Source organism: Mustelus asterias, unplaced genomic scaffold (genome assembly GCF_964213995.1).
Source record: "Mustelus asterias unplaced genomic scaffold, sMusAst1.hap1.1 HAP1_SCAFFOLD_4237, whole genome shotgun sequence".
NCBI classification, from domain to species: Eukaryota; Metazoa; Chordata; class Chondrichthyes; order Carcharhiniformes; family Triakidae; genus Mustelus; species Mustelus asterias.
In genome coordinates, this window is record NW_027594182.1 from 1 (window position 1) to 20873 (window position 20873).

The 20873-nt window shown below is 56.0% G+C and overlaps 1 protein-coding gene across 1 annotated transcript; it reads left to right on the forward strand.

Annotated features, from left to right (window-relative positions):
- Positions 1-306: 306 nt before the first annotated feature.
- On the forward strand, positions 307-20286 carry prpf19 (pre-mRNA processing factor 19; the record flags this gene model as incomplete). The annotated part of the gene is made up of 9 exons (XM_078208700.1): positions 307-369; positions 3600-3674; positions 7785-7860; positions 8950-9059; positions 9194-9349; positions 13056-13125; positions 15721-15806; positions 17430-17600; positions 20181-20286. Coding segments are annotated over 9 exons (913 nt in total), but the record flags the coding sequence as incomplete, so codon positions are not given.
- Positions 20287-20873: the final 587 nt, after the last annotated feature.

The window sequence follows — 20873 nt, forward strand, 5'->3', positions numbered from 1 at the left end:
GGGGAGGGGGTGGTCGGGGGCTGGAGGAGGTTACAGAGATAGGGAGGGGTGTCGGGGCTGGAGGAGGTTACAGAGATCGGGAGGGGTGTAGGGGCTGGAGGAGGTTACAGAGATAGGGAGGGTGTCGGGGCTGGAGGAGGTTACAGAGATAGGGCGGGGTGTAGGGGCTGGAGGAGGTTACAGAGATAGGGAGGGGTGTAGGGGGCTGGAGGAGGTTACAGAGATAGGGAGGGGTGTCGGGGCTGGAGGAGGTTACAGAGATAGGGAGGGGTGTCGGGGCTGGAGGAGGTGCAGACGCACTCACAGTGTTTTGCTCTGTCTCTGCAGCTTCAGGATAAAGCGACTGTGCTGACCACGGAGCGTAAGAAGGTAGGCTGAGACGGAGCTTCTCTGTTCTGGGTCTGTCTGGCCCGTTCACAGGGTTGGGGGGGGGGGGACACATTTTCAGTTTTTGTTCCTCACTGAAGTGAGCAAATTTCAGAACGGTATCATTTGGCCCGAGAATGTACTGAATTTTACAAAGCCCTTGCCGTAGTGAGAAAAGACTCCAGCACTGAGCAAAAGTGAAGTCATGGAAGTCCAATACATTGTTACTTTTCAAAAGCATGATTAGTAAAAGTGGCCAGCGAATGAGAAGGTCTCTCGCTCCCCGCCTCCCGCTCCCGCACACACTCACCTGTGGCAAGGATGGAAAATTACCACCCATGGATCTCCTCTGGGATGGAGATAATCCGGACCTGGAGATTTATCCACCTCAATCCCATCAATTTCCCCAAATCCATTTCTCTACAACTGCTGATTTCCTTCAGCTCCTCACTAACACATGTTTCTCTCGGAACTTCTGGAACATTATTTCATGTCTTCCTGTGTGAAGACTGAAGCAAAGAACAAATTTAATTCCTCAGCTATTTCTTTATTCCCCGTTATAAATTCCCCCGTTTCTAACTGTAGGGGCCAACTTTCATTTTTGTCAATCTTGTTCTCTTTACATATCGACAGAAACCTTTACAATCCGTTTTTCCTTTCTTAACCAATCGCTTGGTCCTCCTTTGCTGAATTCTAACCTGCTCCCAATCCTCAGGCCTGTCGCTTTTCTTGCCAATTTCTGTGCTGCTTCCTGGAATTTGATGCTGTCTCGAATTTCCATTCTCGGACATGGTTTGGCCACAATTAATTCCCTGACCGCTCTTGTGCCAAATCGGAACAAACAGCTTCTGGAGTTCACCTGTTCATTCGTTAAATGGCTTCCATTGCCGTCTCTCTCTCTCTCTCTCTCTCTATCTTGCTCTTGTCTCTCTCTCTGTCTCTCTCTCTCTCTGTCTCTCTCTCTGTCTCTCTCTCTGTCTCTCTCTCGTCTCTCTCTCTGTCTCTCTCTCTGTCTCTCTCTCTGTCTCTCTCTCTGTCTCTCTCTCTGTCTCGCTCTCTGTCTCTCTCTCTGTCTCGCTCTCTGTCTCGCTCTGTCTCTCTCTCTCTGTCTCTCTATCTCTGTCTCTCTATCTTGCACTGTCTCTCTCTGTCTCGCTCTGTCTCTCTGTCTCTCTCTTTCAGTAATGTTTCCCAGTCCATCATGGCCAATTCATGCCTCCTACCATCACAGTTCCCTTTACTGAGATTCAGGACCCTGGTCTCAGAATCAACCACATCACTATCCACCCTGACAAAGAATTTGACCATATTATGATCACTCTTCCCCAAGGGTTCTCTCACAGCTCGATGGCCAACTAACCCTCTCTCATTGCACAGCACCCAGTCCAAGATGGCCTGCTCCCCTATTGGTTCCTCAATGTGTTGCTCCAGACCACCCCGTACGCACTCCAGAAACCCCCCGCCATTGGACTGTGTCTAATTTGACTCCCAATCTATATGCAGATTAACGTTGCCCATAATCCCGGGTGATTTCCTGTCTAATGCTTTTCCCAACATTCCCACTGAAGTTGTGTGGTCCGTATCCCACCCCCAACAATGGTTTTTGTCCCTTGTTACTTCTTAGCTTGATCCATACAGATTTTCTCTGCTGATAACTTTCCCCAATATCGGATCAATATCATCTTTGATCAACATTGCAATTCCACCACCTTTTCCTTCCCAAACACTCAATGACCCTCAACCTTTAGTTCCCGTCCTTGCTCACTTTGGAGCCCCCCCTCCCTCATGCCAACTGTATCACAGCCCTTTCCCCCCAGCTGTGTAACTAATTCACCCACTTTGTTCCGAATGCTCCAAGCATCCGGTACAAATACTGAGGGGGAATTCTAACCTTTATTCTCCCTTTCCCACTGTTTTTTTTACTTGGTCTTTATCTAACTCTGGGCCCTGGATTTCTCCGCCTCTCGCTTTCCTGATTCTCCTCACCGGCTTTACCCCTTGTTCCCAATCCCCCTGCTCTGAATCCTTGCAACGGTGCAGCACCACCCTCACCCCGCGGTGACTGGCCCCCTCCCCCCCCCCCCCCCCCCCGTCCCCCTCGGTCCCCATGCCCCCCCCCTCGGTCCCCATGCCACCCCCTCGGTCCCCATGCCCCCCCCCTCGGTCCCCATGCCCCCCCCCCTCGGTCCCCATGCCCCCCCCCCTCGGTCCCCTTGCCCCCCCCCTCGGCCCCCTTGCCCCCCCTCCCTTGCCCCCCCTCCCTTGCCCCCCCTCCCTTGCCCCCCCCTCCCTTGCCCCCCCCTCCCTTGCCCCCCTCCCCTGCCCCCCCATCCTCCCTCGGCCCCCATGCCCCACCCTCGGTCCCCCATGCCCCGCCCTCGGTCCCCTTCCCCCGCCCTCGGTCCCCTTCCCCCCCCCCCCCCCCCTCGGCCCCCTTGCCCCCCCCCTCGGCCCCCTTGCCCCTCCTCTTCCCCCCCCCCCCGGCCCCCTTGCCCCTCCTCTTCCCCCCCCCCCGGTCCCCTTTCCCCCCCCCCCCCCGCCGGCCCCCTTGCCCCCCTTCTCTCCCCCCCCCCCCTCCTTGGCCCCCTTGCCCCTCCTCTTCCCCCCCCCCCCCTCGGCCCCCTTGCCCCTCCTCTTCCCCCTCCGGCCCCCTTGCCCCCCTCTCCCCCCCCCCCCCCCTCGGCCCCTGCCCCCCCCCCCCCCCCCCCCCCCCTCGGCCCCCTGCCCCCCCCCCCCCCCCCCCCCCTCGGCCCCCTGCCCCCCCACCCCCCCGGCCCCCTTGCCCACCCATCCCCCTGGCGCAAAGCTTAAACTCTCCCCAACATGTGGGGGGAGACGTGTGGGACAGACCATTTTGTAAACATGGGGTGGGGGTCCATGAAGAACAGACCATTTTATTAATGGGGGGGGCCATGTGGGACAGACATTTTAATCAATGGGGGGGGGGCCATGTGGGACAGACTATTCTATGAATGGGGGTGTGTGTGGGACAGAACATTTTATAAATGGGGGGGGGGGCCATGTGGGACAGACTATTCTATGAATGGGGGTGTGTGTGGGACAGAACATTTTATAAATGGGGGGGGGGCCATGTGGGACAGACTATTCTATGAATGGGGGTGTGTGTGGGACAGACCATTTTATAAATGGGGGGGCCATGTGGGACAGCCGATTATATGAAGGGGGGTGGGCATATGGAACTGACGTGTTGTAAACTGGCTGTTGTTCTGCAGCGAGGCAAGACTGTCCCCGAGGAATTGGTGAGAGGGGAGGATCTCAGCAAGTACAGGCAGGTGGCCTCCCATGTGGTAAGTTCCAGCTGGACATCATCTCAATAAGAACAATTTGCATTTATATCACCCTTCTCGCGCGGTTAAACATCCCAGTGACCATTATTCAAATAATCTGAGCCAGGAGCAGACGTGGACCAAAAGCTCCGTCAAAATGGGAGGTTTTCCGAAATGTCTCTCAAAGGAGACGCAGAGAGGGTTAGGGAGGGAATTCGAGAGCTCGGGGATGCTCGAGAGGCCGGAATTGGAGGAATGCAGAGATAGAGAAACATAGAAAAACTACAGCACAAAACAGGCCCTTCGGCCCCACAAGTTGTGCCGAACATACCCCTACCTTCTAGACCTACCTACAACCATCCATCCTATTACGCTCCATGTACTCATCCAGGAGTCTCTTAAAAGACCCTATTGAATTCGCCCCCACCACCACTGACGGCAGCCAGATCTCAGAGGTTACAGAGATAGGGAGGGTTGTAGGGGCTGGAGGAGGTTACAGAGATAGGGAGGGGGTGTAGGGGCTGGAGGAGGTTACAGAGATAAGGGAGGGTTGTAGGGGCTGGAGGAGGTTACAGAGATAAGGGAGGGTTGTAGGGGCTGGAGGAGGTTACAGAGATAAGGGAGGGTTGTAGGGGCTGGAGGAGGTTACAGAGATAGGGAGGGGTGTAGGGGCTGGAGGAGGTTACAGAGATAGGGAGGGGTGTAGAGGGAGGAGGAGGTTACAGAGATAGGGAGGGGTGTAGGGGCTGGAGGAGGTTACAGAGATAGGGAGGGGTGTAGGGGCTGGAGGAGGTTACAGAGATAGGGAGGGGTGTAGGGGGCTGGAGGAGGTTACAGAGATAGGGAGGGGTGTAGGGGCTGGAGGAGGTTACAGAGATAGGGAGGGGTGTAGGGGCTGGAGGAGGTTACAGAGATAGGGAGGGGTGCAGGGGCTGGAGGAGGTTACAGAGATAGGGAGGGGTGTAGGGGGAGGAGGAGGTTACAGAGATAGGGAGGGGTGTAGGGGCAGGAGGAGGTTACAGAGATAGGGAGGGGTGTAGGGGCTGGAGGAGGTTACAGAGATAGGGAGTGGTGTAGGGGGAGGAGGAGGTTACAGAGATAGGGAGGGTGTAGGGGCTGGAGGAGGTTACAGAGATAGGGAGGGGTGTAGGGGGAGGAGGAGGTTACTGAGATAGGGAGGGGTGTAGGGGCTGGAGGAGGTTACAGAGTTAGGGAGGGGTGTAGGGGCTGGAGGAGGATACAGAGATAGGGAGGGGTGTAGGGGCAGGAGGAGGTTACAGAGATAGGGAGGGGTGTAGGGGCTGGAGGGGGTTACAGAGATAGGGAGGGGTGTAGGGGCTGGAGGAGGTTACAGAGATAGGGAGGGGTGTAGGGGCTGGAGGAGGTTACAGAGATAGGGAGGGGTGTAGGTGCTGGAGGAGGTTACAGAGATAGGGAGGGGTGTAGGGGCTGGAGGAGGCTACAGAGATAGGGAGGGGTGTAGGGGCTGGAGGAGGTTACAGAGATAGGGAGAGGTGTTGGGGCTGGAGGAGGTTACAGAGATAGGGAGGGGTGTAGGGGGAGGAGGAGGTTACAGAGATAGGGAGGGGTGTAGGTGCTGGAGGAGGTTACAGAGATAGGGAGGGGTGTAGGGGCTGGAGGAGGCTACAGAGATAGGGAGGGGTGTAGGGGCTGGAGGAGGCTACAGAGATAGGGAGGGGTGTAGGGGCTGGAGGAGGTTACAGAGATAGGGAGAGGTGTTGGGGCTGGAGGAGGTTACAGAGATAGGGAGGGGTGTAGGGGCTGGAGGAGGTTACAGAGATAGGGAGGGGTCTAGAGGCTGGAGGAGGTTACAGAGATAGGGAGGGGTGTAGGGGCTGGAGGAGGTTACAGAGATAGGGAGGGGTGCAGGGGCTGGAGGAGGTTACAGAGATAGGGAGGGGTGTAGGGGGAGGAGGAGGTTACAGAGATAGGGAGGGGTGTAGGGGGAGGAGGAGGTTACAGAGAGAGGGAGGGGTGTAGGGGCAGGAGGAGGTTACAGAGATAGGGAGGGGTGTAGGGGCTGGAGGAGGTTACAGAGATAGGGAGGGGTGTAGGGGGAGGAGGAGGTTACAGAGATAGGGAGGGTGTAGGGGCTGGAGGAGGTTACAGAGATAGGGAGGGGTGTAGGGGGAGGAGGAGGTTACTGAGATAGGGAGGGGTGTAGGGGCTGGAGGAGGTTACAGAGATAGGGAGGGGTGTAGGGGCTGGAGGAGGATACAGAGATAGGGAGGGGTGTAGGGGCAGGAGGAGGTTACAGAGATAGGGAGGGGTGTAGGGGCTGGAGGGGGTTACAGAGATAGGGAGGGGTGTAGGGGCTGGAGGAGGTTACAGAGATAGGGAGGGGTGTAGGGGCTGGAGGAGGTTACAGAGATAGGGAGGGGTGTAGGTGCTGGAGGAGGTTACAGAGATAGGGAGGGGTGTAGGGGCTGGAGGAGGCTACAGAGATAGGGAGGGGTGTAGGGGCTGGAGGAGGTTACAGAGATAGGGAGAGGTGTTGGGGCTGGAGGAGGTTACAGAGATAGGGAGGGGTGTAGGGGCTGGAGGAGGTTACAGAGATAGGGAGAGGTGTTGGGGCTGGAGGAGGTTACAGAGATAGGGAGGGGTGTTGGGGCTGGAGGATGTTATAGAGATAGGGAGGGGTGTTGGGGCTGGAGGAGGTTATAGAGATAGGGAGGAGTGTAGGGGCTGGAGGAGGTTACAGAGATAGGGAGGGGTGTAGGGGCTGGAGGAGGCTACAAAAATAGGGAGGGGTGTGGGGACTGGAGGAGGTTACGGAGATAGGGAGGTGTGTAGGGACTGGAGGAGGTTACAGAGATAGGGAGGGTGTAGGGGCTGGAGGAGGTTACAGAGATAGGGAGGGGTGTAGGGGGAGGAGGAGGTTACTGAGATAGGGAGGGGTGTAGGGGCTGGAGGAGGTTACAGAGATAGGGAGGGGTGTAGGGGCTGGAGGAGGATACAGAGATAGGGAGGGGTGTAGGGGCAGGAGGAGGTTACAGAGATAGGGAGGGGTGTAGGGGCTGGAGGGGGTTACAGAGATAGGGAGGGGTGTAGGGGCTGGAGGAGGTTCCAGAGATAGGGAGGGGTGTAGGGGCTGGAGGAGGTTACAGAGATAGGGAGGGGTGTAGGTGCTGGAGGAGGTTACAGAGATAGGGAGGGGTGTAGGGGCTGGAGGAGGCTACAGAGATAGGGAGGGGTGTAGGGGCTGGAGGAGGTTACAGAGATAGGGAGAGGTGTTGGGGCTGGAGGAGGTTACAGAGATAGGGAGGGGTGTAGGGGCTGGAGGAGGTTACAGAGATAGGGAGAGGTGTTGGGGCTGGAGGAGGTTACAGAGATAGGGAGGGGTGTTGGGGCTGGAGGATGTTATAGAGATAGGGAGGGGTGTTGGGGCTGGAGGAGGTTATAGAGATAGGGAGGAGTGTAGGGGCTGGAGGAGGTTACAGAGATAGGGAGGGGTGTAGGGGCTGGAGGAGGCTACAAAAATAGGGAGGGGTGTGGGGACTGGAGGAGGTTACGGAGATAGGGAGGTGTGTAGGGACTGGAGGAGGTTACAGAGATAGGGAGGGGTGTAGGAACTGGAGGAGGTTACAGAGATTGGGAGGGGTGTTGGGGCTGGAGGAGGTTATAGAGATAGGGAGGGATGTAGGGGCTGGTGGAGGTTACAGAGATAGGGAGGGGTGTAGGGACTGGAGGAGGTTACAGAGATAGGGAGGGGTGTAGGAACTGGAGGAGGTTACAGAGATAGGGAGGGGTGTAGGGGCTGGAGGAGGTTACGGAGATAGGGAGGGGTGTAGGGACTGGAGGAGGTTACAGAGATAGGGAGGGGTGTCGGGGCTGGAGGAGGTTACAGAGAGGGTTACAGAGGTGACGGGGGGCTGGTGCAAAGTGTTGTTGGTGTTGAATGGGACAGCATGCCGAATGGCCTCCCGTTCCTTGAATGATGTCACTGCGAATCGGGGCGATTTTTGACATGATGCTCAGAGTTGAACTGGCGATGCTCCCCCCCCCCCACTGACTGACTGCCCCCCCCCCCCCCTGACTGACTGCTCTCCCCCTCTCTGGTTTGTGCTGGCGATGCTCTCTCCCTGACTGCTCTCTCTCTCTGGTTTGCAGGGTTTACACAGTGCCAGCGTGCCAGGTATCTTGGCCCTTGACCTTTGCCCATCGGACACTGCCAAGGTCCTCACAGGTAGGTGTGACGTGTTGTGATTCTGTTGGGTGTCCCCCAATCATAAATTCATCAGATACAGGGGCGGAATGAGGCCATTCAGCCCATCGAGTCCACTCCGCCATGGCTGATATGTTCCTCGTCCCCATTTTCCTGCCATATCCCCATAACCCTTCACCCCATTCCCAATTAAAAATCTGGGAAGAAGCTGTTCTTGAGTCGGTCGGTGCGTGACCTCAAACCTTTGTACCTTTTTCCCGACGGAAGAAGGCGGAAGAGAGAATGTCCGGGGTGCGTGGGGTCCTTAATTATGCTGGCTGCTTTTCCCGAGGCAGCGGGAAGTGTAGACAGAGTCAATGGATGGGAGGCTGGTTTGCGTGATGGATTGGGCTACATTCACAACCCTTTGTAGTTCCTTGTGGTCTTGGGCAGAGCAGGAGCCCAGACCAAGCTGTGATACAACCAGAAAGAATGCTTTCTATGGAGCATCTGTAAAAGTTGGTGAGAGTCGTGGCTGACATGCCGAATTTCCTTAGTCTCCTGAGAAAGTAGAGGCATTGGTGGGGCTTTCTTAACTATAGTGTCGGCGTGGGGGGACCAGGACAGGTTGTTGGTGATCTGGACACCTAAAAACTTGAAGCTACCAAGTTATGATCCATCTGGACAGGATGCTTTCTGTGGTGCATTGGTGAGAGTCGTAGCTGACATGCCGAATTTCCTTGGCCTCCTGAGAAAGTAGAGGCGATGGTGGCTTTCTCAGCCTAATGCTGAGTTCGCCTGACCTCAGCGTGAGGTGCTGAGGCCATCAGACACACGGCAGGAAAATGCCAGGCTTCAATCCCGGCCTAGTACCGAGTTAGCCTGATATCACTCCCCACCATGCAGGACTGAGTCCCCCGTGTGGAGAGCAGGAAAATCCCAGGCCTCAACTCCGGCCTAGTTAATCTGATGTCATTTCCACAGATTCCCGTTGTCTCTCTCTCGCTTTGCCCCACTGCCACCTCCAGTCTTCACCCGCCTTCCTCCAGTGCCGCCCCCTGCACTCCCCCTCCCCACCCTTCACGCCAGCTCTTTGACCGCTCTGTGTCTCTCTCTCTCTCTCCACCGTAGGCGGTGCGGACAAGAACGTGGTGGTGTTTGACAAGAACTCAGAGCAGATCCTGGCCACGCTGAAAGGTCACGGCAAGAAGGTCACCAGCGTGGTGTTCCACCCCAGCGAGGTGAGGCCCCCTCCCCCCCCCGCCCCCTCTCCGTCACAGCGTGTCGCGGCTGCTGGGATCTTGCTTAGCCTCTTGATTTTGCAGGCGGACTGAAGTAACTAACCGCGACTCTCCCGTTTCCCTTCCCCCGGCAGAACATCGTCTTCTCGGCCTCGCCAGACACAACCATCCGCATCTGGTCGGTCTCCACCACGTCCTGCGTGCAGGTGGTGCGGGCGCACGAGGGGGCCGTCACCGGCCTCAGTCTCCACGCTACTGGTGACTACCTGCTGAGTGCTTCCGATGACCAGGTGAGGGGACAATGTTGGCATTTCTGTGGGGTGGGGGGAGGCCTGTGCTTTATGGGTACATTTATACACAGACTGATCCTTACCCTGCTGAATACACAGTGACTGATCCTTACCCTGCTGAATACACAGAGACTGATCCTTACCCTGCTGAATACACAGAGACTGATCCTTACCCTGCTGAATACACAGTGACTGATCCTTACCCTGCTGAATACACAGAGACTGATCCTTACCCTGCTGAATACACAGTGACTGATCCTTACCCTGCTGAATACACAGAGACTGATCCTTACCCTGCTGAATACACAGTGACTGATCCTTACCCTGCTGAATACACAGTGACTGATCCTTACCCTGCTGAATACACAGTGACTGATCCTTACCCTGCTGAATACACAGTGACTGATCCTTACCCTGCTGAATACACAGAGACTGATCCTTACCCTGCTGAATACACAGAGACTGATCCTTACCCTGCTGAATACACAGTGACTGATCCTTACCCTGCTGAATACACAGTGACTGATCCTTACCCTGCTGAATACACAGTGACTGATCCTTACCCTGCTGAATACACAGACTGATCCTTACCCTGCTGAATACACAGTGACTGATCCTTACCCTGCTGAATACACAGACTGATCCTTCCCCTGCTGAATACACAGAGACTGATCCTTACCCTGCTGAATACACAGAGACTGATCCTTACCCTGCTGAATACACAGTGACTGATCCTTACCCTGCTGAATACACAGTGGAACGCAAATAGGCCCTTTCCCGTCACCCAACATATTTATCCCACTAATTCACTTCACCTGCACACCTTTGGAGTGTGGGAGGAAACCCACGCAGACACAGGGAAAATGTGCAGACTCCACACACACACAGTCACCCGAGTCGGGAATCGAACCCGCGTCCCTGGCACTGTGAGGCAGCAGTGCTAACCATTGTGCCTGGAAAATGAAACAGCTTAACTCTTAACCCTCAAACAGTTGTTGAACATGAAAAGAGACAAACACAACTTATCACAATACAGTTCCAATTGAGCAATATTTCCCTTAAATGCCACTCTAATAAGTCAGCAAATCCAGGCAGAGTCATAGAGGTTTACAGCATGGAAACAGTACTTCGGCCCAACTTGTCCATGCCGCCCTTTTTTTTTAAACCCCTAAGCTAGTCCCAATTGCCCGCATTTGGCCCGTATCCCTCTATATGTAACTATCTAAATACTTTTTAAAAGACAAAATTGTACCACCTCTACTACTATCTCTGGCAGCTTGTTCCAGACACTCACCATCCTCTGTGTGAAAAAATTGCCCCTCTGGACACTTTGTATCTCTCCCCTCTCACCTTAAACCTATGCCCTCTAGTTTTAGACTCCCCTCCTTTGGGGAAAGATATTGACTATCTAGCTGATCTGTGCCCCTCATTATTTTATAGACCTCTATAAGGTCACCCCTCAGCCTCCTACGCTCCAGAGAAAAAAGTCCCTGTCTATTCAGCCTCTCCTTATAACTCAATCCATCAAGTCCCGGTAGCATCCTAGTAAATCTTTTCTGCACTCTTCCTAGTTTAATAATATCCTTTCTATAATAGGGTGACCAGGACTATACACAGTATTCCAAGTGTGGCCTTACCAATGTCTTGTACAACTTCAACAAGACGTCCCAACTCCTGTATTCAATGTTCTGACCAATGAAACCAAGCATGTCGAATGCCTTCTTCACCACTCTGTCCACCTGTGACTCCACTTTCAAGGAGCTATGAACATGTACCCCTAGATCTCTTTGTTCTGTAACTCTCCCCAACGCCCTACCATTAACTGAGTAAGTCCTGCCCTGGTTCAATCTACCAAAATGCATCACCTCGCATTTGTCTAAATTAAACTCCATCTGCCATTCGTCAGCCCACTGGCCCAATTGATCAAGATCCCGTTGCAATTGGAGATAACTTTCTTCACTGTCCACTCTGCCACCAATCTTGGTGTCATCTGCAAACTTACAAACCATATATTCTCATCCAAATCATGAATATAAATGACAAATAACAGTGGGCCCAGCACTGATCCCTGAGGCACACCGCTGGTCACAGGCCTCCAGTTTGAAAAACAACTCTCTACAACCACCCTCTGGCTTCTGTCAAGAAGCCAATTTTGTATCCATTTAGATACCTCACCCTGGATCCTGTGAGATTTAACCTTGTGCAACAACCTACCATGTGGTACCTTGTCAAAGGCCTTGCTAAAGTCCATGTAGATAACATCAACTGCACTGCCCTCATCTACCTTCTTGGTTACCCCTTCAAAAAACTCAATCAAATTTGTGAGACATGATTTTCCACTCACAAAGCCATGCTGACTGTCCCTAATCAGTCCTTGTGTCTCTAAATGCCTGTAGATCCTGTCTCTCAAAATACCTTTCAACAATTTACCCACCACAGATGTGAGACTCACTGGCCTGTAGTTCCCAGGCTTTTCCCTGCAGCCCTTTTTAAACAAAGGCACAACATTTGCCACCCTCCAATCTTCAGGCACCTCACCCTGTGATTATCGATGATTCAAATATCTCTGCTAGGGGACCTGCACTTTCCTCCCACAATGTCCTGGGATACACTTCATCAGGTCCCGGGGATTTATCTACCTTGATGCGCTTTAAGACTTCCAGCACCACCTCCTCTAATATAAAGCATGATTGCTTTAACCTTTGTTAACAGCTAAGGAGCTTCCAGAGAGAGATTTTATAGAGAGCGCGGCTTGTAGGCTGCTATCTATAAACATCCCTCTGCAGCAACTGAACTCCGAAAGCTTTTTTTCTTAGCTACCAACCTAGCTCCTTCCCTTAATTCAATCAAGAAACACTCCAAGGGTCCTTTTCTTTGATAAGCAAAAGCTCATTAAGCATTCTGCTAAATAAGCGCTTTTTTATTTATTTGTGGGACATGGACGTCACTGGCTGGGCCAACATTTATTGCCCATCCCTAGTTGCTCCTTGATCTGAGTGTCTCCCTCAGCCATTTGAGGGCAGTTGAGAGACACCCACATTGCTGTGGCTCTGGAGTCACATGTAGGCCAGACCGGGTAAGGACGGCAGATTTCCTTCCCTAAAGGGACACTAGTGAACCAGATGGGTTTTTCCGACAATCGACAATAGTTTCATGGTCATCAGTAGATTCCTAATTCACTTACATGGCTAAAAGGGAGTGATTATCCTGCTTTACAGCATCTGCTGCGTTCCCTCCAGACAAGCCGACCGCCTGTAACAAAACGCAGCATCTTAAAGCAGTCCCCGTCCTCCCTCAAACATCGAATATAGTGATAGCACAGAATCACGAGGCATAAGATATGGGAGCAGAAGTAGGCCATTCGGCCCATCAAGCCTGCTCCGCTATGGCTAATAAGTTTCTCAAGCCCATTCTCCCGCCTTTTCCCCGTAACCTTTGACCCCCCTTACCAATAAAGAACCTGTCTATCTCCGTCTTCGATACACTCTGACCCGGCCTCCTCTGTGGCAAAGAGTTCCTCAGATTCACCCACCCTCTGGCTGAAGAGATCCCTCCTCATCTCGGTTCGAAAGGGTCGTCCCTTCACTCTGAGGCCGTGACCTCGGATGCTCACCTCCAACGAATGGAAATGTCTTCTCTGCTCCATGGAGAACAATCCCAGCCTCTCTGCATTAACTGAGTTCTCTCTCTCTCTCTCTCTCCGCAGTATTGGGCATTCTCTGATATCCGATCAGGCCGTGTTCTGACCAAGGTCACAGATGAAGTGGCTGGATGTGGTAAGCGCTGGCGGACCTGGCAAAGAACAGGGGCGGTGCCAGCTGTGACACAGATAGGGGAGGCAGAACGGGGTGGACAAGTGGCTCGTGGAAAGGGCGGCACGGTGGGTTAGCGCCGCTGCCTCGCAGCGCCAGGGACCCGGGTTCGATTCCCGGCTCGGGTCACTGTCCGTGCGGAGTCTGCACGTTCTCCCCGTGTCTGCCTGGGTTTCCTCCGGGTGCTCCGGTTTCCTCCCACACTCCGAAAGACGTGCGGGTTAGATGGATGCCACGCTGCCCCTTTGTGTCAGGGCCATTAGCAGGGTAAATACATGAGGTTACGGGAATAGGGCCTGGGTGGGATTGTGGTCGGTGCAGACCCGATGGGCCGAACGGCCTCCTCCTGCCCTGTCGGGGTTCTAGCTCAATGCAGAGAGGCGGGAGGTGATGCGAGTTGGAAGAAAGGATAAGGGGAGGTGATGGGCAAGTGTTATTATCGCTAGACTATGAATCCAGAAGCTCAGCTGATGTTCTGGGGACCCGGGTTCGAATCCCTCCACGGCAGAATTTGAATTCAATAAAAGATATCTGGGATTAAGAATCTACTGATGACCGATTGTCGGAAAAATCCATCTGGTTCCCTTTCGGGAAGGAAATCTGCTGTCCTTACCCAGTCTGGCCTACATGTGACTCCAGAGCCACAGCAATGTGGGTGCCTCTCAACTGCCCTCCAAGGGGCAACTGGGCAATAAATGCTGGACCAGCCAGCGACACCCATGTCCCACAAATCAATTAAAAAGTAAGGAGAGGCAAAACAGACATAATGGCATCGTTCCAAGGTGAGTGCGGGGACAGAGGGACCCGCGGGGACAGAGGGACCCACGGGGACAGAGGGACCCGCGACGCCCACTGATTATCCCGTTGAAACTTCCAGAATACTGAAAGGCCTGAATAGAGTGGACGCGGGGAAGATGTTTCCATTAGTCGGAGAGACTAAGATCCAAGGGCACAGCCTCAGAGGAAAGGGACAGCCCTTTAGAACCGCGATAAGGAGGGATTTCTTCAGCCAGGGAGTGGTGAATCTGTGGAACTCTTTGTCACAGAGGAGGCCGGGTCACTGAGTGTCTTTAAGACAGAGATAGACAGGTTCTTGATTGGTAAGGTGGGAAATTGGGGTTGAGGAATTTATCAGCTATGACGGAGTGGAAGCAATGGGCCGAATGGCCTCATTCTGCTCCTATATCTTATGGTCTGATAAATCCAATCGGGTTTGGGGCCAGGGGGGGAATTCAGGAGAAACCACTTGGTCTGCGGGGGTAAATGTGGAGCTGGCGCCCACAGGACGCGATGGAGGTGAATGGTGTCGCTGTGTTTCGGGGGAGCTGGATATACCTGAGCTAAGAAAGGAACGGGAGAAGAGGCAGATGTGGGGGGCGGGGAGGAGGAGAAGGGAGGGGGCTTGTACAGAGCAGAAAAACCAGCAGGGAGCTGATGGGCTGAACGGCCAGTTTCTGCTCTGTAATATTGGACAAAAACAGAAAATGTTGGAAAATCTCGGCAGGTCTGGCAGCGTCTGTGGGGGGAGAATAGAGCCAACGCTTCCAGTCTGGATAACCCTTCGTCAGTGTATAGTGTGGGAAAGAAATGTTCAGGAAATGTTCTAGTTGGGAATTGTGTCCAGAATTAACAGTTTATTTGATTTATTATTGTCACATGTACTGGGATACAGTGAAAAGTACTGTTCCATGCGCGCTATACAGACAATGAATACCGTTCATAGAGAAGGAAAGGAGAGGGTGCAGAATGTAGTGTTACAGTCACAGCTAGGGTGTAGAGAAAGATCAACTTATTGCGAGGTCGGTCCATTCAAAAGTCTGACAGCAGCAGGGAAGAAGCTGTTCTTGAGTCGGTCGGTACGTGACTTCAGACTTTTGTATCTTTTTCCCGACGGAAGAAGGTGGAAGAGGGAATGTCCGGGGTGCGTGGGGTCCTTAATTATGCCGGCTGCTTTTCCCGAGGCAGCGGGAAGTGTGGACAGAGTCAATGGATGGGAGGCTGGTTTGCGTGATGGACTGGGCTACATTCACCACCCTTTGTAGTTCCTTGTGGTCTTGGGCAGAGCAGGAGCCCAGACCAAGCTGTGATACAACCAGAAAGAATGCTTTCTATGGGGCATCTGTAAAAGTTGGAGAGAGTCGTAGCGGACATGCCAAATTTCCTGAGCCTCTTGAGAAAGTAGAGGCGTTGGTGGGGCTTTCTTAACTATAGTGTCGGCGTGGGGGGGACCAGGACAGGTTGTTGGTGATCTGGACACCTATAAACCTGAAGCTACCAAGTTGTGAAACGTGAACAGGATGCTTTCGATGGTGCATTGGGGAGAGTCGTGCCGAATTGAGGTTGTGGGATGGTTAAACCCGTGGGGCATTGCAGTAGGACTCTGGAGTCTTGCCAGGGTGGGCACAGTGTCCGCCCGTGCTTTGCCAATGGGCTAGAACTGTCCATGTTTGGAGCAGAGTTTAAGGAGGGCGTGTTTTGGCCGTTCATTACCAGACCATCGGGGTGACCGCCGCGGTTTATTAACCTGCTGTGTCCTCTCCTCCCTCCCTCTCTCCCCAGCCCTGACCTGTGCACAGTTCCACCCTGATGGTCTTATCTTCGGTACGGGCACCATTGACTCACAGATCAAGATTTGGGATTTGAAGGTAGGTGGGGGCAGGGCACTGGGCTTCTGCGATTGGCACTCGACAGACCTGGCGCGTGGAACCCCAGGGCTGTCCCAGCCCCATCCCTGTATCAGCTACATCAGAGCGTCTCCAGCCGGAGTCCCAACGGCCATCCCGACATCCCATTGGCCAGGGCCCCAACGGCCATCCCTACACCCCATTGGCCAGAGCCCCAACGGCCATCGCTACACCCCATTGGCTAGAGCCCCAACGGCCATCCCTACACCCCATTGGCTAGAGCCCCAACGGCCATCCCTACACCCCATTGGCCAGAGCCCCAACGGCCATCCCTACACCCCATTGGCTAGAGCCCCAACGGCCATCCCTACACCCCATTGGCTAGTATCCCAACGGCCATCCCTACACCCCATTGGCCAGAGCCCCAACGGCCATCCTTACACCCCATTGGCCAGTCTCCCAATGGCCATCCCTTTACCCCATTGGCCAGTCTCCCAACGGCCATCCCTACACCCCATTGGCCAGTCTCCCAATGGCATTCCCTATACCCCATTGGCCAGTCTCCCAATGGCCATCCCTACATCCCATTGGCCAGAGCCCCAACGGCCATCCCTACACCCCATTGGCCAGTCTCCCAACGGCCATCCCTACACCCCATTGGCCAGGGCCCCAACGGCCATCCCTACACCCCATTGGCCAGTCTCCCAACGGCCATCCCTACACCCCATTGGCCAGTCTCCCAATGGCCATCCCTACACCCCATTGGCCAGTCTCCCAACGGCCATCCCCATACCCCATTGGCCAGTCTCCCAATGGCCATCCCTATACCCCATTGGCTAGTATCCCAACGGCCATCCCTACACCCCATTGGCCAGTCTCCCAACGGCCATCCCCACACCCCATTGGCCAGTCTCCCAATGGCCATCCCTATGCCCCATTGGCGAGTATCCCAACAGCAATCGCTACACCCCATTGGCCAGTCTCCCAATTCTGATCCCTACATGCCATTGGCCAGCTTCCCAATGGCAATCCCCACACCCCATTGGCTGGTGCCACAAGGCCCAGGCCTAGTTATTGGCCACTGGCCCAATTTCAATCCCACCAATTGGCTGCTCCCTCGTGCCCTGTGATTGGCCGACACCCAAGCCCCAGAACCTGTGATTGGCCAGTGTTCTTATCCCTGTCAGTCCAATTGGCCGAGGCATCGAACCCAGGACTCTGTGATTGGCTGAGGCCCCAAGCCACGTACTCTGCGATTGGCCGAGGCACCGAGACTGGAGCCTCTGATTGGCCAAGGCCGCAAGCCAAGCATCCTGGGCTGTCAAGTGGTGAATCCCCTCGCCTCTTATCCCTGAGTGGACAATGGAGCCAACTCTCTCTGGGCTGAAGTGCTGACCTCCTTTGGCAGGCCGGCGTTCAGGGGGAATATTTATCTCCAAACACAACCACAAGCGATTGGTCAATGGGCCAACTTTTAGGAGGGTTTTTCAGCTGTCAAACAAGATGGCTGCCAGGGCGAGGCCACTCGGGCGTGGCGGAGAGTGTGGCAGAGGGACACTCGGGCGTGGCGGTGAGTGTGGCGGAGGGAGGGTGGGGCGGTAGTTATTCTCTCCTCACTCTTGTACCCCTCACCCCTCCCCGCAGGAACGGACGAATGTGGCCAATTTCCCCGGCCACTCTGGACCAATCACCAGCATCGCCTTCTCGGAGAACGGTTACTACCTAGCAACCGCGGCTGACGACTCCCAGGTCAAACTCTGGGACTTGCGCAAGCTCAAGAACTTCAAAACCATCCAGCTCGACGAACATTACGAGGTAAAATTCCCTCTATCCACTCCCCATTCCCCCCATCACTGACACTGAGGGAGTGCCGCACTGTCAGAGGGTCAGTGCTGAGTGAGTGCCACACTGTCAGAGGGTCAGTGCTGAGGGAGTGCCGCACTGTCAGAGGGTCAGTGCTGAGGGAGTGCCGCACTGTCAGAGGGTCAGTGCTGAGGGAGTGCTGCACTGTCAGAGGGTCAGTGCTGAGGGAGTGCCGCACTGTCAGAGGGTCAGTACTGAAGGAGTGCCGCACTGTCAGAGGGTCAGTGCTGAGGGAGTGCTGCACTGTCAGAGGGTCAGTGCTGAGGGAGTGCCGCACTGTCAGAGGGTCAGTGCTGAGGGAGTGCTGCACTGTCAGAGGGTCAGTGCTGAGGGAGTGCTGCACTGTCAGAGGGTCAATGCTGAGGGAGTGCCGCACTGTCAGAGGGTCAGTACTGAGGGAGTGCCGCACTGTCAGAGGGTCAGTGCTGAGGGAGTGCCGCACTGTCAGAGGGTCAGTGCTGAGGGAGTGCTGCACTGTCAGAGGGTCAGTGCTGAGGGAGTGCCGCACTGTCAGAGGGTCAGTACTGAGGGAGTGCCGCACTGTCAGAGGGTCAGTACTGAGGGAGTGCCGCACTGTCAGAGGGTCAGGACTGAGGGAGTGCCGCACTGTCAGAGGGTCAGTGCTGAGGGAGTGCCGCACTGTCAGAGGGTCAGTGCTGAGGGAATGCCGCACTGTCAGAGGGTCAGTGCTGAGGGAGTGCTGCACTGTCAGAGGGTCAGTACTGAGGGAGTGCCGCACTGTCAGAGGGTCAGTACTGAGGGAGTGCCGCACTGTCAGAGGGTCAGTACTGAGGGAGTGCCGCACTGTCAGAGGGTCAGTGCTGAGGGAGTGCCGCACTGTCAGAGGGTCAGTGCTGAGGGAGTGCCGCACTGTCAGAGGGTCAGTGCTGAGGGAGTGCCGCACTGTCAGAGGGTCAGTACTGAGGGAGTGCCGCACTGTCAGAGGGTCAGTGCTGAGGGAGTGCCGCACTGTCAGAGGGTCAGTGCTGAGGGAGTGCCGCACTGTCAGAGGGTCAGTGCTGAGGGAGCGCCGCACTGTCAGAGGGTCAGTACTGAGGGAGTGCCGCACTGTCAGAGGGTCAGTGCTGAGGGAGTGCCACACTGTCAGAGGGTCAGTGCTGAGGGAGTGCCGCACTGTCAGAGGGTCAATGCTGAGGGAGTGCCGCACTGTCAGAGGGTCAGTACTGAGGGAGTGCCGCACTGTCAGAGGGTCAGTACTGAGGGAGTGCCGCACTGTCAGAGGGTCAGTGCTGAGGGAGTGCCGCACTGTCAGAGGGTCAGTGCTGAGGGAGTGCCGCACTGTCAGAGGGTCAGTGCTGAGGGAGCGCCGCACTGTCAGAGGGTCAGTACTGAGGGAGTGCCGCACTGTCAGAGGGTCAGTGCTGAGGGAGTGCCACACTGTCAGAGGGTCAGTGCTGAGGGAGTGCCGCACTGTCAGAGGGTCAGTGCTGAGGGAGTGCCGCACTGTCAGAGGGTCAGTGCTGAGGGAGTGCTGCACTGTCAGAGGGTCAGTGCTGAGGGAGTGCCGCACTGTCAGAGGGTCAGTGCTGAGGGAATGCCGCACTGTCAGAGGGTCAGTGCTGAGGGAGTGCCGCACTGTCAGAGGGTCAGTGCTGAGGGAGTGCCGCACTGTCAGAGGGTCAGTGCTGAGGGAGTGCCGCACTGTCAGAGGGTCAGTGCTGAGGGAGTGCCGCACTGTCAGAGGGTCAGTGCTGAGGGAGTGCCGCACTGTCAGAGGGTCAGTGCTGAGGGAGTGCCGCACTGTCAGAGGGTCAGTGCTGAGGGAGTGCCGCACTGTCAGAGGGTCAGTGCTGAGGGAGTGCTGCACTGTCAGAGGGTCAGTGCTGAGGGAGTGCCGCACTGTCAGAGGGTCAGTGCTGAGGGAGTGCCGCACTGTCAGAGGGTCAGTGCTGAGGGAGTGCCGCACTGTCAGAGGGTCAGTGCTGAGGGAGTGCCGCACTGTCAGAGGGTCAGTGCTGAGGGAGTGCTGTATCGCCCGCCTCCCACACGAGCTGTGATAATGGACAATACTCTGGGTGGTTTTCGGATACTTGGGTGTGGGATCTTGCTGCACGATGATTGATTGCAGCGTTGTAGAAGTTTCCGGAAGCCTTTTGTCCGTCGAGCGCGTGTGGGTGTTGTCGGATTGTGGTGAGTTTGCGAGTGTCCCCCTCACCGCCATTGGCTGCGATTAATAAAGTGTGAACCCAGAGCGAGCCAGACCAATCCGTCCAACTGCCACAGACTGGGAATGTCCCCCCGCCCCGCCGGACACTGGCTGCGAGCTCGAGACGTGACTCCTTCCCTCCTCCAGCCCTCGCACTCACTCAGTTTCTCTCTGAGCTGCTGCGTCGTGCCATCGAGGGAGGAGTGTTTGCTCACGGCCTCTTTGGGGTGAGCCGGGGCCCTGGGAGATCCCGGCTGCCAGACCCCGGGGAAAATTCCCCTGTCGTTTCCGCTCCCAGTGACGAGTGGCGCGGCTGAAAATGTTCGTCTTACCCACCCTCACCTTTCAACTTTGCCCCCCTGCAGGTGAAATGCTTGACCTTTGACCAGAGTGGCACCTACCTGGCCGTGGGTGGCACTGATATCCGGGTGTACGTCTGCAAGCAGTGGGCAGAGGTCTTACACTTCACAGGTAAGGGGTGACACAGCGCTGAGTGCTCCTCTGCAAGCCTTCCGCCGCCCTCTCCCTCCCCCCGCGCCCTCTCCCACTCCCCCCGCGCCCTCTCCCACTCCCCCGCGCGCCCTCTCCAATTCCCCCGCGCCCTCTCCCACTCCCCCCGCGCCCTCTCCCACTCCCCCCGCGCCCTCTCCCACTCCCCCCGCGCCCTCTCCCACTCCCCCCCGCGCCCTCTCCCTCCCCCCCCGCGCCCTCTCCCTCCCCCCCCGCGCCCTCTCCCTCCCCCCCGCGCCCTCTCCCTCCCCCCCGCGCCCTCTCCCTCCCCCCCCGCGCCCTCTCCCTCCCCCCCGCGCCCTCTCCCTCCCCCCCGCGCCCTCTCCCTCCCCCCCCGCGCCCTCTCCCTCCCCCCGCGCCCTCTCCCAACTCCCCCCGCGCCCTCTCCCTCCCCCCCGCGCCCTCTCCCTCCCCCCCGCGCCCTCTCCCTCCCCCCCGCGCCCTCTCCCTCCCCCCCGCGCCCTCTCCCTCCCCCCCGCGCCCTCTCCCTCCCCCCCGCGCCCTCTCCCTCCCCCCCGCGCCCTCTCCCTCCCCCCCGCGCCCTCTCC